Below are 16536 nucleotides of genomic sequence, written 5' to 3' on the forward strand. Positions count from 1 at the left end.
CTACCAGGCAGCCAGAGACAGAACACAAAGTCACAGCTTGCCACGTTCTGGCCAGCCCCTTAATTCCAGGTTAACAGCAAACACTAACGAAACACAACACTTAGAGCTCAATTCCTTTTCAGCAACTGCTGCTCCAGGGTAGAAAAACAGAGTAAAGCCAATCTGTGTTTAGAAGCAGAAGATGTAGGTTTAAATAAAAACATGTAACCACATTGTTCATTTGGCTGTGGGGAAAAAAATAAGAAGAAAAACTCTCTTTAAAGCAAGAAGGAAAGTGAGGAACAGCAAAAGGCTAACTCATCCGAGAACAGGAGATGATGTGTAAGAGCTCCCCACAGCTGATGACTACCTGCACATCTGGCAAAGAGAGCGCAACTGGGAAACATGGGACAGCAACAACTTCAGGGAAGTGAAGTCACACCGATACAGCTGAACTCTGTTTTTCATGATTTAGATCCTGAATTGGCAAGGTGCAAAAGCACAAGAACTGAACTTGGACACTTAGGTCAGGCATGTGCATACGCTTCAGCAGTGTATTTCATGCAGTAGTTTCTACAACACTTAATGACAAAGAGAAATACCACCCCATTCCCTACAACACTTACTGACCAGAAAAATCCACCTGGGTATGCCTAGGGATAGAAGATGCAGGCAAAGGTTCCTTCCCGGGCCCCATTAAGAAGAGGCTTGCCTGGCTGCCCTGAAGCACCCATCACCCCACGTGTGAGCAGGAGGGTGCTGCTCCCCCAGCTCTGCCACCACAACCCCCGCAGGCGCCAGGAGCTCAGACGAGCAGCTGAGCAGAGCTTAACAAACATCCGGGTGCAGGAACGTGGCCTGAGTGCAGGGTCCACATCTGCCTCTGCCCAAAGGGAATAAGCATTTCATGGAAGCATTGTCTCCAGATGTGAAACTAGTTTCTAAAGCCAAAGGGAACCCGGAAATGTATCTCCCAGCTTGGCCTGGCCTCAGAGCCTAATGCGAGACACTCATGGCAAACCTGGGCTGGTGCCAGCAGCAGTTTGAACAGCTTTCTTCCTCCTTTACATAGCAACAGGCTTGAGGTTTACATTCATGATCCTAAGCACGCACAGACAAAGAAAAGGAACAAGGAAACCAAGCTAGTTAAGGAAGGTGCTAGAAAGAACTGGAATCCCATCCCTCCTCCTCTATGGAGTCACCAGGTCTCTGAGAAAACAAACCGGCATCTAAGGCAACACACAAGCTTTGAGACTTGTGTTGAGCACCTAAACAGAAATAACACTGTCAAAGGGCCAACCCAAGCCCTGCTGAAACCCAGGTGATTCCTCTAAGGCTACTAAAAGCTCATTTTGCAAACCTGTGAAAAACTTCAAGCTCTAGCAAGATTTTGATCTACAACAAACAAAATAAATCCTGCTCATCTCTGTATGTCAGTAAAGGCAGCCAGTAATATAATGCACAATATTGTGTATATGGACAGCTAATTTTCATCTAGCTGCTTTCCTCCAGCTAAATACATTTTTTGTTCATTGGAAACCATCCAGAAAACAAGTCATAGATGAGCACTGTTACTAGAAGTCATAAGAACAATTTACTTCTGAAATACAGCATTTCAAAGCTGGTCAACACATGTGTATGTACATGTACACTATATAGAGAAATCATTTGTTCGGGGACTAACCAGAAGTGGTAAATAATACCTATGCACCACTGAGCTGTACTGAGCACTTTCCAATCCCCCAGTTTTTCTCTCCTCCAGCCAAGAATCTGTTCAGAGCAATTCACTGACAGGGATCCCAGCTGAAAAAGCTCTCTCTCCTCTTTGTAGTGCATCCTTAAGCACTACCCTTGAATTACACTCTCTAAATGGCTTTGCCAGCTCAGAGGCAATCCAGGCAGCAAAGGACAGCGACATCCTCAGTATGCATATGACATCAGCTAGGTAACATATGGCCCAGTGTGGAAAGCCAGTAATGCAGAAATTATTTGCACCATCTCCTGTGCACCTGAAGAATTTGCAAGTTGGGCTCCTGTGAATGCACCTCCACTGGGAGGAACTTTGAAACAAAGCTACAGGAGGTTGCAGAGATGGTTTTACAAGCCCCACTTGCCTGACTGGAAACACAAGGATATTTTTCTTAGCAACTGACATCTCAAGAGACTCGCTGCTTTCTGAAGTACAAAGCATGTGTGCAGGGAAATTTGAGGTGTCTCATATGACCTTCATGTCTTTCATAACCAATCCAGGGGAAAAAAAAATGCATCAGCCTGCGGCACATATTTTTCTGATTAAGATGGGATGTCTGTTTTGTTTTCTTTTAACAACTGAAAATCATCATCTTCCCAAGCAATTGGAAAAAACCCCAATTTTTATAGTGTCCTTGTCTCTTGCATCTTTAGTCTCTACAGTGGTAAAGCAATGGCAGGTAAGTCATGGAAGTATTAAATCCATTGTTATCCCCAAGCCAAAACAGTTGACTGAACTCAGCTCTCTTCCTCAGAAACTTTAAACCAGCAGTTTAAATTAACATGAATCATCATAATTTATACTGTGCTATTTGTCACAAGCGCTACCACATTTCTTTTTGAAACATTGCCCCATAAACTGCAAGTGGATGAATGAAGTATTTTACATGCACAAATCCCAGTCTTAGATTAACACTTAATGGCCATACTCCTCCACTGTTCATATCATGTGTGTGAGGGAATGCCTGTCATAACATGGTCCACACTTCAGGCAAAGCATAAATAAAATAGCTGTAAATTTAAATGATGTTCTAACTGTGCCATTTAAGATTGGTTGTTTATGAGTCTTCACTGAAGAAATAGGCCATGGTTTTAAATACTGAAAAAACCAGAGAGATCCGCTTAAGAAACATATTTGCCTTATTTTAAGGTCAGCATTTAAATATCTGCATCTGGTGAACATTTTATTTCATGGTACAGCATACAAAACACTAAATACAGATCCAGTTGCTATTTTAATTCACTTCAGGGCTCTAAAATACAGCCCTATTTTGACACAATAATATGTAATCACGTTTTTTAAGAAAATCATTAGCAAGGCTAAGGGAGTACTGCTATGGCTCTAAAGCAATAGTTGAAAACCTTCAAAACAGGTAAAACATGTAATACACTGAGCTGTTTATCTTTATATAATATTATTTATAGTGATCTATAATAATACATAAAATTATTATATTAATCTGTAGTGTTTTTCAGTAGCTACCATACATCTGAACCACCATGCACCCTTAGTTTGTCCTGTAAAGGACAAAACTCTTGAACTCCTTGATACCTGAGTCAGACTTTTTACTTATGCCACCATGATCTACTGCCTTCATCACTACAGTACTCCACTCTTCTGGAGATGACAGCGAGCACAGCTGCAATCCTGCAAGTCCTCTGACTTACTCCAGCGGAGGCTGGGACTCCCACAGACAGTGGGTGAGTGATACCTCCACCTCAGGTACTCTCAGCATCACTTCAGAAGACCAAACCACCCAGGAAGCAGATGAGTGGTGGGAATGTGCACTAGCAGGGACTGAGAAGTTAGGCTGCTGGGAGACCACTGAGTGTTATTCACACTTGCTCTTGTCCCTGCTGTTCCTTGCCAGGCCCCCCAAGCCAGCTGATGCTGCACCAACCACACAGCCCAAGCTGGCACCAGCACAGGGTGCTGGGTCAAAAGCTGCACCTGCTCAGAGGCAAGCAGGGGTGTGAGAGGCTTTGCACACCAATGAGGTCTGTATGCACACACCTGGGGACTGAAACACCTTGGCATCCCTGTGCTGGACATCTGCTTGTTAAAACCATAAGGAAGACATGTCACTGTTCAGCCATTTGTTCCTCAAGTTAGGAGAGGAGGAGGTGAGCTATCTTCACTTTCCTTACATTAACTTAGCACTTTTATAATGCAGCAAGTCAATACAGGACACAGAACATTACCATGTGCAAATGTGGCTCACACTGTTGAGTAATACCGCTATTTTAAACCCTCTGCTGCTAAGCAACACTGACAGTATGGGTAGAACATTTTGGATATACCGAATGCTTCAATTCTTCCCCCCCACACACGTGTAAAAAAGCTGCTCCCGCACTGCACATATATCCACCAGCTATTCAAAGATGGGGGCTTCAGCTTTTGTCAGGTTAATTCTCCTCAGCATTGAAAGGACCCTGGTCATGTTTGTGCAAAAACAGCCCCTTAAGAGGTAAGCAAATGTGGCCTCTTGTTTTGTATTTAAGCACCCAAAGGCACCATTCCTGGAAAGCTCAGCCATCACCTTCTTGTACTGGATACTTGCAGCTAACAAGGAAATGGAAAAAAAATTACCAGTTCCCTTAATTCAGGAAAAATGTCCAAGGTTGGGATCCTCTCCAAATATCATACTTACCTGAATTGTCTAAAACAAGGCAGGTTATGTGCCTTCCTGTAAGAGCTAAGCACAAAGGGTTTGTGACAAGCACCACAACCCAAAGAGTAGTTGCTAACAGCTAACATGAAACATTTCCAGTCCTTGCAGAGCAACAAGGACAGAAGAGAGCATGGGGAAAGCACAACATTTAACGTCTTAAGAGGAAGATTTGGTGAAAGACTTCTGTGAAATTGCATTTACTACACAGAGGAACACTTATTTAAAACCCTTCTATTTACTTACACTTCAGTAAGAGAAGGGGTGAAACTGAGCTTTGAAGTCTCTCGCCCAGGGGCTGCCAGCATTTAGTCCCTTTAAACTGATCTCACTTTGTGGAAGAATTTTGCATTTTTCTGTACCAAGCAAGCACTGCAAAATGGCCCATTAACTGGGTTTCCTCTTGGATGGATTGTTTCATAAGGCTTGATTGTGTTTTCTCAGGCATAAGTGTACCTCTGAGATGCGACTGGTTGAGAAATGCTGCCCAATTCTGATAGAATATACTTCTAACTTTTCATAAGCTTACTCCTCTCATTGTTATTCTAATTTATTCCAGAGTACTTCATTTTGCCACAGACGTTAGCAAGGTTACAAATGCTCGTGTCTCTTCAGCTATTAATTCTATGGCATTTTTCACTTCATTGTATATTTACCCGTCTATTAACCTACATGGATGATTTCATAGCTAATCATTTCTACTAACACCCTTTTAGACACTTGTGACTTCAACCCTGAAGATGTAGGTGGTTGGTAAGACTTGCTTGTCTTCCTCCTCCCTCCTGAGATCTAAAATTAAAATGATGTGACCAGGACAACATATCTCACATCCTATACTTCTTTGACAGACAGCACAGGTCTAGACCAAATTTCCACACAAAAAAGTGAATCACTGAAGAGCAGCAAGTCAAAGTGTCTCATAAGTAAGCACATTACAGCCTCCCGGGGAGAGAGCAAGTGAAGACAGATGTAGAATACACATTTGGGTATCAAATAGGTACCGTTTAGTAAGATGCTTTGGAAAAAAATAAATTGCTTATCTTCCTCTTGACTGTTTTTTACTGGAACAGACCTTAAATCAGTCAGATGAGAACTGCAGTAATGCATGATTATGCACCAGCTGAAAGAGGTGGTCTTCCGTACAGAAAAAGCATTTAGAATAGAGTCTCTTTGGACTATTCTCTGCTTATTCCCAAATAAGATCCAGCATTTTCTGCAATCAACAGGAGCTGGTAATGCTAATTCCATCATGTATGTCTCCTCTGATCTGCAAGGCAACTGTCTCGATGATCAAACGCTGTAGAAGAAAACATTGTTCAAGCACAGCAGCCTTCAACCTGCAGTATTTAAAAGCCCTCTGCAGCTATGGAAAGGCAACTCTTTTTTCTCATTTCATCATGACAAACTGCAAAACAAGAGACTACAGCATGACTAACGAATCCCTCAATTCCCATCTGCCAACACAAGTCAGTCAGTGTTTCACCCGCTCGCCCCCAACCCTTCACGCTCTGGAGTCTGTTGAGCGCTGCACCTGATCTGCCTCAAAACAGGATGGCAGCACGCACCACACAGCCAATCTTCCTGGCAGGGCACTGGTCACTCTCCCTTGCTTATACTGGGAGACAAAAGGGTATTTCTGATCACTTTCTCTTCTCCTGTTCCATCGTCAAGTTTCATTGGCTGTAAATCACAAAGACCACGAAGAGTTCACCTTCATTTCCATGTCCAATATCAAGGTTTAACTTCAGGATGGTATGAGACAGGTACAGATCATTAGCTAGTATGTAATTGAATGATTTGCTTGCAATTTTTCTTTTTTCATTAGAAATCTCTTTTTTTTTTTTTTTACATTATAACCACCAATGTCAAAAAAAGAAGAAAAAAGGCAGCTTTTTTCTGCAGCATTTCCTGCCAAATTTAAGGATGAAAAATTGAGCAAATAATTTAGATATGCTTAAAACAATGTACCCTCAAAGGTCCAAACTACTGAAAGGGGAAGACAGAGTGGGAGTGATGCAGTTCATTCTCCTCTATTTCAGTTGTCACTCAAGGACCTGATTTGTGAGCCCAGTAAGTCAAAATGATCTTCAATTCCTTTGTTCCCTCTCCCATTTCTTCAGTTTGTTAGCAGTGAATCCTACCAAATCTGAAATCAAACACAGCTACAGTTTTGCTGACAGGTAGAACCCAGAACACAGATACGCAATAGCAACAGGATGAAAATCGACTGAAGGTACAAAGAAGGGGAATCCACATCCATTTTGATGCAAGTTTGCTCCAGCTGGTGAAATGCAAAAATGCAACCGATCTGCCCACCCTGCAGCTCTGCTGTGTGAGGTCATTCTTGTTCTGCTGAGAAGCAGCCATATGCTGTCAGCTGTCACAATCAGCAAAGATATTACTGCATTAGCACCTACAGTGCTCAATTAGGGTGAAGGCTCCTGCTGAGCGAGGCGAAGAAAGCAGACTGCTGTCATCCTAGACTGAATCCTCTGCCATACTGATAAGTGGAGCTGAACACAAAAAACCCAAAAAATCCAAACCAAATGGATGGGAGGGAATATCCCTTGACTAAAAGGACAAAGTGATAGTGAAACCAGGGCACATTTTATCAAAATCTGAGACTTTAGAAGTTTGAGATAACGGCCTGCTAGGAAAGGGATATTTAGTTAAATATCACCTTTCCAGACAAGGAGCTCTTTCCACATACACACGGCACCATTATGAAAAAGCCTGTGCAAAAAAAAAAAAAAAAAAAAAAAAAAAAAAAAAGCACAATGAAAATCAACAGAACTGTCTGAGTAGCAATCCAGCTCATTTCAGAATATCTTGTTTCACAGAATATTCTAAGTTAGACAGGACCTACAATGGATCATCGCAGTCCAGCTCTTAGCCTTGCACAAGACAGCCCCAAGAATCACACCATGAGGTTGTGATTTGATGCCTGAGAGCATGGTCCAAGCGATTTTTGTGCTCTGTCAGGCTTGGTGCTGTGACTGCTTCCTAGGGGAGCCCATTCCAGTGCTCAGCCACTCTTTGAATGAAAAACACTTTTCTAATATCCAACCTAAACCTCCCCTGACACAGGTTCATGTCATTCCCTTGGGTCCTGTCACTGGTCACCAGAGAGAAGAGATTGGTGCCCTCTGCTTCCCACTGTGAGGAAGATGTAGGCTTCCCTGAAGCTCCTCTTCTCCAGGCTGATCATTCCAAGTGACCTTAGCCATCCCTCATACAGCTTTTCCTCCAGACCCTTCACCACGCATAAAAAAGGTCTGCATGCATAAAAAAATTGCATTGTTCACATACATAAAAAAGTATAAACAATTTAATAGACTTTAGTGTTTTTGGGAACATACTAAGTAACAATCCAGCAGCAAGTTAGCTAAGAGCAGGCAAAAGTTGGCATTGTGCCACCATGAATCCCACTAGAGCAAGCACAGGATACCACAAATTAGGAAAGGGATTGTTTTTTCCATTCATCACTTCTTGTTCACAATGATGCAAAGAACTCGTTGGTGAGAAAATGGTGCTAATAATGCCAGGGATGTGGATTTGCTACCTGTTGGGCTATTCACTTAAGAGCTGGACTCAGTGATCCTTGTGGGTCTTTTCCAACTCAGAATATTCTGTGATTCTGTGAAAGTAGTAGTAGCTGCCCAATGCTGGCATAGAAAAAGTCAATGGAACACACTAGTCATACTGTCATGAAGGTACAAAGGACAAGCAAAAGACAATGGCAGTCATTCATTTTCTAAAATGACGTTTTGCTGCAAGACTTTTGGGCAGTGCTTCCCTTAACAGAATGCAGCAAATATGATTGAATACCCATCCCCCACCTCTTTCACTTGATTTTCCAAACAGAACAAACACCAAATGTTAGGCAGCATCACCCATCATCCAAAAACTCTTCCAAAAGCACCTGGTTATAGAGAACAATGCCTGGACTCTCAATTTTTGATGCATCACAACCAAATCACAGAAAAAGTAAATATTCTTCCTATGAAACTGGGAACAATTTGTTTCCATAGCAGCAAAGACAGTGATGAGCAACTCGGGCAAACAGCTTGAGAATTATTAGGAGCACAACGTGGATCAGATGATTTACATACAACATAAATAGTGCAGAAGGTGACAAGAACAAGCAATAGCCTTTGAAGTATGAGAATTATACAGCCAATCATCAGATCTAGACTTTCTCCTTCCCTTTCATCCCTGCACAGAGTCAGGAGAAAACTGTCAGCACAGATGGATAAACAGCACTGGAGGAGATAGGACGGCACCTCTGAGTCATAACGCCGTAATCCCAAAGCACCCTTGCAACAGCCAACATCTGCATGAGAACAGCAGCAATTTTAAAAATTTTAACAATTTTCAAAGTCAGGCGTAACCCTTGTTTAATCTATGCTCTGCGGCACTGTCACCTGTTACCTGAAACAGTCTGACAGACATTGTACTGATCTGCTTGTGGAAACTGCACATCAAAAACAACATCCATTCAAAGCTCCTTTTCACCAGTGAAACAAGTGTCAGCTTTGAGGGGACTGACACTTAAATTCAACACCCATGAGGTGAACCCAAGTCAGGCTCCCAGTCATTTGTCCTTAGCACAGAATTTCACACCCTCCCTCCTCCAGTTTGCTCATAAATACCTGAAGTTATTAGAGGACCCCACTTTAATATTGCTGTCTTGGCTCTTTAAAACCCTGAACTAGAATTTTGGTTCCAAAACTAACTGAACCAAACACATTGACTGTAAACCAGCTGCAACAGTTTCTGAAACATGACATTTGCTAAAAAAACAGAATTCCACCACACTTAAAGCACAAAAAGTTACATATCAGCTAACTATCTAATGTGATAGATTAAACTACCTGTAAAGTTTTTCTACATGAATTCACTTCATTTTGTTTATCATTAATGCTGAAAATTGCTAACAGGCTCATTTTGAGAGCAATTTTGCTAAAGCCATTATGACACTGCAACCTTGAAGGCACCTTGAAAACTAAGTAGTATTGCAGCTATGCCAGGGCTAATCCACTTAAGAAAATCAAGATGAAACTCCTCACTTGACATTTCTGAGAACAAGGTGACAAAGTTTTAACAAACCTGTCATTGAAGGTACTTTGTGTAAGACTACTTAAAGTTTTCATGGACATTATATCCAGCCTACAGTACAGATTGTATCCACACAGCCTGATGCAAACATCTAACTGAAAAAATTAGGTGAAGCAACTTGGAAAACAAAATTATTTTCTTCTATGTAAAACAACAAAATATTCAGGTTTCTCAACCCCACAGTATGCAGGCAAGAAACCTCCTCTTTAACTAATGAGCACTGGGGCCAAGACAAGCTTTGAAAGAAGCTAGATCTGGTATCTTCCTCTTTGGGGAATTATCTTTTGCAACCACCAACTAGTCTTGAAATAACAGCATGGGAAAATAAGCACTATGAGAGTCCATCCATCCCCTAGGAAATAAACATGTCCATATGTATATACAGAAAAAAATATCTATAGCATGATGTTTGTGGGAACACTGGAAGAGGAATTTCATGTTGCTTAAAAACATAAGTAATGATGCCCAGCTGTGTCAGAGCAATAACCTGGTATTCTGACTCAGTGACAAAAGCAGATGTTAGAAAGTGAATCTGGCCATTTTTTGCATCTCTTTCCCCTTATACTCCCTGAGGGTTTGGAATTGGTATATTAAAAGCTGTTAGTGGGTACTTGGAACATTGCTGAAATTTTCCTTGAAATCCTGAATCCTTTCTTACCTGTAAATTACAGTCTTCCAAGATTAACCCTCACCATGACAGCTCTTACAGACCTTGAACAGTTGCATACAAGTCTCAGTGACACAAAAAAAAACCCCAAACAAGACACAGGCAAGTATCTGCAATTCATTCATATCTATAATGAATTTTTCTTTTGTTATCTCTGTCTTTCAAAGGGAGAAGAGTCCTTTAAGTTAATTCAACTCCTGTTTGCTCATTTGGAAGCACTTGAGGTTGAATTCTATTAAAAATTACTGAAGCCAAGCCAACGTGCACTGGGGATCTTGGCAGAAGAACGCAGGCGCATCTCTTTTCCTTTCTAAATGGCATGAAGGCCCTTTCCAGGAAGGAATATTTTTACATTTCATTGCTCTGTTTCAACCCTCCATTTTTGTACTTGTTTCTCCTGAATTCACATTGTTAGGCCACGTTTCATTGCTTCCACAGTCTCATGGCACTGCAAAGGACCAAGAGGCACCACCAGGGTATCACACAACCAGCTCAGTCACCTGGGTTTGCCATAGCTCTGAAGCTGCTGCCACCACTGTGCTCAGCCACAACCAATTCTTCTTCTCTAGGACATATTTGTGTTGATTTCCATGCAAAGATTCCATATATTGAAGTTGCCATCCTTGCATTCCCTGGAGAAGGCTGCCCACACAGCATGCAGGCTGTTTAAAAGCTTATGCCTGTGCCAGATTGGTTTGCTGTCTAGCCAGGAAATGCTTCTGCCTCCTCCTGCTCAAAGGACATCAGTGTTATTCAAGTGCAGCAAGAGCAGCCATTATTCCAGTGAAAGGAAAAAAACGTCACCCTTTGAGGATACAGACTGCAGGAAAGCTTTGGGGCAAGAAGAAAAGACCCGGGGGAAAAAACCTCCCAAGTGCCTAAAGGGCATAGCTACTCTTTGATGCACAAAGATCTTGCTAAGGACTGGATGCTGTTTGAAGGGCTGCATAAGTAAGCTGAGACCTTTTCCAAGCTCAATATGGAAGCACTGCAGTGTTATTACAGTGCCAGCAGACCACGGTAAGCAAGCAGCATGTGACACTGACTTCACAGAAACCTCTTCTGGTGGCAAATGTTAGCTGAGTCTTGATGTAACTGGCAAGCCCAAGGAGGCAGGGTCTTACACATTTAAATCTCAAACACTTAAACACAAACTGATAAAGCACTGCCTGCCGGATCAAGAGTACCCTCACACCCACTGGCAATGCCCTCCTTCAAAGCATGCCCAGATATGCTAAAAGCTAAGGACAGAAACAGCCAGAAGGAGTTTAAGGATCACTTGAACTTGAACGGGAAAGCTCCCTGGTTGCTCTTAGGTCAACAATGCCCTTGTGATCGAAATGGGTTGGATTAAATTGAAGCACATCAGTCAAGAGGCCAGTCCCTTCAGGCGCTCTTGACAGCCAGCGCTGCCAGAGCTCACTGCTGCCCCCCACACGGTTACAGAGAGTCTCCTCAGCTACCAGGCTAAAGTTAGCTGCTAACATGGAAACCTGTTCTCACTACCCACATCCCCAGATGTCAGATTAATTTAAATACATTTAACCATATTCAAAATCTATGTGTTGCCAGGAAAACAAGTGCACTAATTTGTGCCTGTGAGAAATTCAACTGACAACTCCAGAAACAACACAGAAGTGATAAACAGGTTAGATAGTGGAAATAATCATGGATTTAGCCTTGGCTGTAATTTGTCAATACAAGGCTTTTAGCAAGCAAAAAGCATTTGCACAGAGACCTAGAAAATGAAGCAGTGCCAAAGAGATCAGCTGCTAGAAGCAACACTGCCATCTCATGATTTCATTTCAAGTTTCATGATATTCAGTGCTTTTAACAGGGCTTCAGCTTTTCAACCATTAAACATGAGCTATAAGTTGCTTAAAACAAAATACAAACCCAAATTTTCTAGCCTGGATTTTATTTCTGATAAAAAGCCTAAATATGCAATCTTTAACTATTGACCAAGTGGCAAAATTGATAAACTCAAAGCAGGACATTCAGAACCAAACCATGTGCTTTTGGGTCACAGCTTTCCAGCAGCCTGACTTTCTGCACCAGACTGCCATCCTCATGAGCTGGATAAGCATAGCAGCTCAGTTCACAGATACATTTAAGAAGCTCTGACTCCCTGCTCTAACAGCTCGAGTCAACTTTTGGGTGTCCAAGGAGAAAAAAAAAAACAAACAAAAAAGGAGACTACACCTTCCCTGGACTACAACTGCCAGGAGGGACCAGAACATCCCAGAGCTTGGAAAATTCTAGTTCCTAGAAAAAAACTAAACACACCTGACGGACAAATTACTCATTGATCCCCCCTCCCTCACTGACAATTTACTGGCAAAAGGTTACAAACAGGTCCTAATGCAATGTTCACAAGCATGTGAAGGGTCATTTAAACCTGAAGCAGGAAGGCCTTTTGCTGCTCACAGCAATGCCTTGCTCTTCAGCTGAGAAGGATGAAGACACAACCTAGACAGCTCCTCTCAGCTATGTTTCTTGCCCTGCCTCAAGTTCTCCCACCATGCTTCCCTTGGTGTGCAAACCCACTGACATGCTTTCTCTGGCCTAGCAGGAGCAGGGAAAAGCCCTGTACTTGCACCAATTCAAAGCATCCTCTCACTGACACATGCCCAGGGCCTCTTTTGATTTTATTAATTTTATTTCATCCACGACAGCTGGAAGGCTTCTAAGTGGCTTTAATGATGCGTGGTATCAAATTGTTCTGGAGTGAAAGGAAGAGGTTAAGCCTGAGTGCAGATACTCATGATCCAAAGCAAGTAAGGCTCACTGAGGAGCACACAGGGCAGAGCACCCCGACTCCCCCAGCTGCCTGACCCCAGCTGGCCTGCAGCTGCAACCCAGCACCAAAGCTGGCAGGAGCTGCTTCGAGGTTCAAGAGGAGTTTCTCCCAGGCCACGTCTGCTCTTGGAGGCAACAAACCCATAATGGTTAGCAGAAGAACACTCAGCTTTGAGAGATGCACTCTTAGTGGCAGGTCTTGATTCAAAGGGGCACAACAGCAGATGCACTAGAAGAGCTTTTCTCCTCTTCCTTCTCCATAATTTCACTTAACAAGAAGATATTTTCTGGGCTATTATGTTTTCAAAGGAGCAAACTAGAACAGCTGGGCTTGTGACTTTTTTCCGTTGCAGAGGAACACCAGTAGAGGCCACCACAAACCGATTGGAGCAGGCTTTCAGCCACAGAGGCAGGTGTGTGGGTTCACCCACACCAAGAGGAAAAGAGACTGGAGACAGGATCAGGGTTTCAGTTATGTCTTGACCAGTGTTTGAACAAGGCATCAAAGCAAGCTTCACCACTGGCAGCCTTCAGAATCTCTTCATGTATTATTCAGTTTTGTTTTAACTCCTCTCTTCAGTCTGAAGATCATTAGTCTCAGAAGAGCACAAGTCAAAATCAGTAAATAATATGACAGTATTCCTGGGTGTCGTGTAAAGTGCTGTGGCATTCAGCAAACAGAAATCCCACTGAATCTTTACTAAGAGGCTGGAGTTAAGCTGTCATCCCTACATCCTCTTGCAGTTCACAATAAAGCCTCATCTACTGATGCCAAATCCCATTTCTGATAGGAGAAACTAACAGAGGCCAGCTGTTTTCCCTCTGTTTTCTCACCAGTTAAATCATCACCTCAAACTCCTATATATACAAAGGCCCCATCCTTATACCCACTGTCTCCTTAGAACACTACTGGCTGATGAAAGTATGCAGAAAACATGCAAGATCTGTACTCCCAAACAAGATTCTTTCAATTTAAGAGTTATAATTTGTCACTGGACTAACAAATGCAGCTCAAGCCAAGACTTATTTCAGAGCTTATACACACCAACGTAAACTCCACTCTGAATTGGATTAACCTTTTGCTTAATCCAAAAGAAGCTTTCATTAAAAAGCCATTTTTATTTCCTGAGCAGGAAGATTTTCAGGCAACAACATCTAGAACTTCTGTAGGCAGGCTGCACTGTCCACCTCATTAATATACTTTTTAAAGAAATCATAAAACCACAAATACTCAGGCCAGGCTCTCTGACACTGTTTCTGGATCCTGGATGGGGATGCTTACCTGTCTTTGCTGTCTGCACTCCATAAGAATGACAACAGCAGCTTCAAGCAAGGCCAGATTAAAATCCCCCACTCTGGTCCCAGTGGAAGCATTTCACTGCAGGTGTTGTGGAGACCAACCCAGGCATGAGGAGCTGTCAGGTCTGGGCTGGGTGCACAGTCACAAACCCCAGCTACTGCAAAGCCAGCCCACCTTCCCAATTCACCTACAGGCAGTGCTTGGACTGGATAGGCAACAATAAACAAGCAACTGTAAGAAACTGCTGCTCCCTGCTTTTTCTAAGTCATTCCTCTCTGTTGTTAAGTGTTATTGAGCATTATGGGTCACCAATTGGCCATCATAGATAAAGGCCATGTAAATCAAGGTAAGAGTGATCAAGAAGGAAGGTGTAGACGTGCTTTTTCTCAACTGCTTATGCTACATATTGGTTAGTGAACACACCTGTGAGCTCACAGATATCTTCACTTTTTAAACTCTGATAGACCTCCCTCTGTCACTAGATTGATCATCTATAAAGAAAAGAAAGAAGCATGACAAGATTTTGATGTCTGGAAGGTTTCTGCAAAGAGGATCAGAATGTAACATCCTCCCCATTCCCTCAGGACAAACAGTACAGTTGGCTTGAAGTGGTGATAAAAAGAAATTTAGACTGGTTATTAGGAAACGATGAGGACGTGGTGATTGAGGGAAGAGGAATAAAAGAAAAACAAAGACAAATGCCCATCTCAGTTGTAAGGACCGGAACAGGTCACCTAGAGCTGCCCCCAGTGTCAGTCCTAGAAGTTTTCCAGGAGTTAGTGACACAAATGTGTGCTGGAATTGCACAGAGACTGCAAGGAGCTGGAGGAGAACCGAGGGGATGATACATGTCAGTGTGTTTTCTCATGGTGACATGATGACCAGATTTAATTCACCTTGTTTTGTTTTACAAGTGCTTTCACCAACAGCCATGTATCTATTAGGCAGCTGACAGGAGATTAGCACTTAAAGGAAATGCATTCACCAAACGTGAATGGCAATTTAAGACATTTCAAAGGTCTGAAGAGAGGAGAAGCTCTCAGCCTCAACAATTCACCCCTGCCTCATCTCATGACTTGAACTACCACCGTGAAGCCAAGACCCCCATTCAAAGGCATTTGACAGGGTTCTAGGAACATCAACATTGCAATTTCCTTTTTGATCCAAAGAATCCCTGGGAATAAAGGCTTTCTCCACCAACTTCAGCTACCCAGATACCTTTTACTGGATGGTACATGACAGAAGAGGTTAATTCCTTTGGCATTTTGTTGTTTAGCTGTAAGGAACTGCATTTTGAAAGCATAACAATTATTTCTCATCAGGTCAGTAAAATAAGATCAATCATGCTAGGGTTTTTATTGACTCAAAAATAGTACAACTAAGCTCCTTTTTTCCCTGTTTTATGCTCATATATGCTAATCCTTTAAAATGAAACTTTGTAGAAGTTACTTTTCTTTGTTTAACTATGAAGTTAAAGAAATGACACCGCAATGCTCTGGATAATGTATAACAGTTTTTGTCCACAGATTTTTTGGCATCTCTGTGCTTAAAGTTGCCACAGAAAGCAATAAAAAAATATGAAAAAAAGATCAGGAATTTCTGAAAATCTTTTATAGTTCATTAGTGACCAGATCTTTCCAGTATCTCCTACGACTTATGCAATTCTTTCTACACATTGGTATTGGCTGCACTCCATAAATGTAACTATTCAACATACATATTTGCTCTGTTTGGTCATCAGTTTCTTGAAAGCAATTTTTCCATTCAGGAAAAATCCAGTTCTGAACCTATAATACAATAACCTTAACCACATAACCGTGGCAAATTTCAATCACAGCTGTCTAAAACCCAACAGATATATTTTAGACACACCTTCACAAGAAGTGCAAACCCAGTCTGATGGCTCAAAACACTCAGTAGTGCTCTTCTGAATGTCAGAAAACACTTCAATGAGTGTCTGTGGAAATACTTCAAAAATACACACATCTTTTATTCCAGTAACAAGCAATAATAAATTCAAATATTTTGTGTGCCTATGAAATCAGTTACATCACACAATTCATACATGGAAGTAGCTGAAGAGCAATTGGGCAATTCCATGGTGACACAGAGGATTGAGGTACACCATGGCTCCCTGGTTTCTCCCCCTGTTCAGGAGCTAACGCCTAATGAGAGACTGGCGGTGGTGACACAGAGGATTGAGGTACACCATGGCTCCCTGGTTTCTCCCCCTGTAAGGAGCTAACGTGCCTAAT

The 16536-nt window shown here is 42.2% G+C and overlaps 1 protein-coding gene across 2 annotated transcripts in view; it reads right to left on the reverse strand.

The window, feature by feature from the left end:
- GPM6B (glycoprotein M6B) overlaps window positions 1-16536 on the reverse strand; it is a 105415-nt gene that overhangs the window by 58349 nt on the left and 30530 nt on the right. Inside the window, exon 1 of one of the 2 annotated variants that reach the window (XM_041416462.1) lies at window positions 610-741. The exons of the other annotated variant lie outside the window; for it this stretch is intronic. Within the exon in view, the coding sequence (XP_041272396.1) occupies window positions 610-676 (67 nt within the window). The 5' untranslated portion in view covers window positions 677-741. Of the gene's footprint in view, window positions 1-609; window positions 742-16536 lie in introns of those variants that run through there. 2 annotated transcript variants of the gene reach the window in all.

The sequence above is a fragment of the Onychostruthus taczanowskii genome, unplaced genomic scaffold (assembly GCF_017590055.1).
Source record: "Onychostruthus taczanowskii isolate IOZ18803 unplaced genomic scaffold, ASM1759005v1 scaffold52, whole genome shotgun sequence".
NCBI lineage: Eukaryota > Metazoa > Chordata > Aves > Passeriformes > Passeridae > Onychostruthus > Onychostruthus taczanowskii.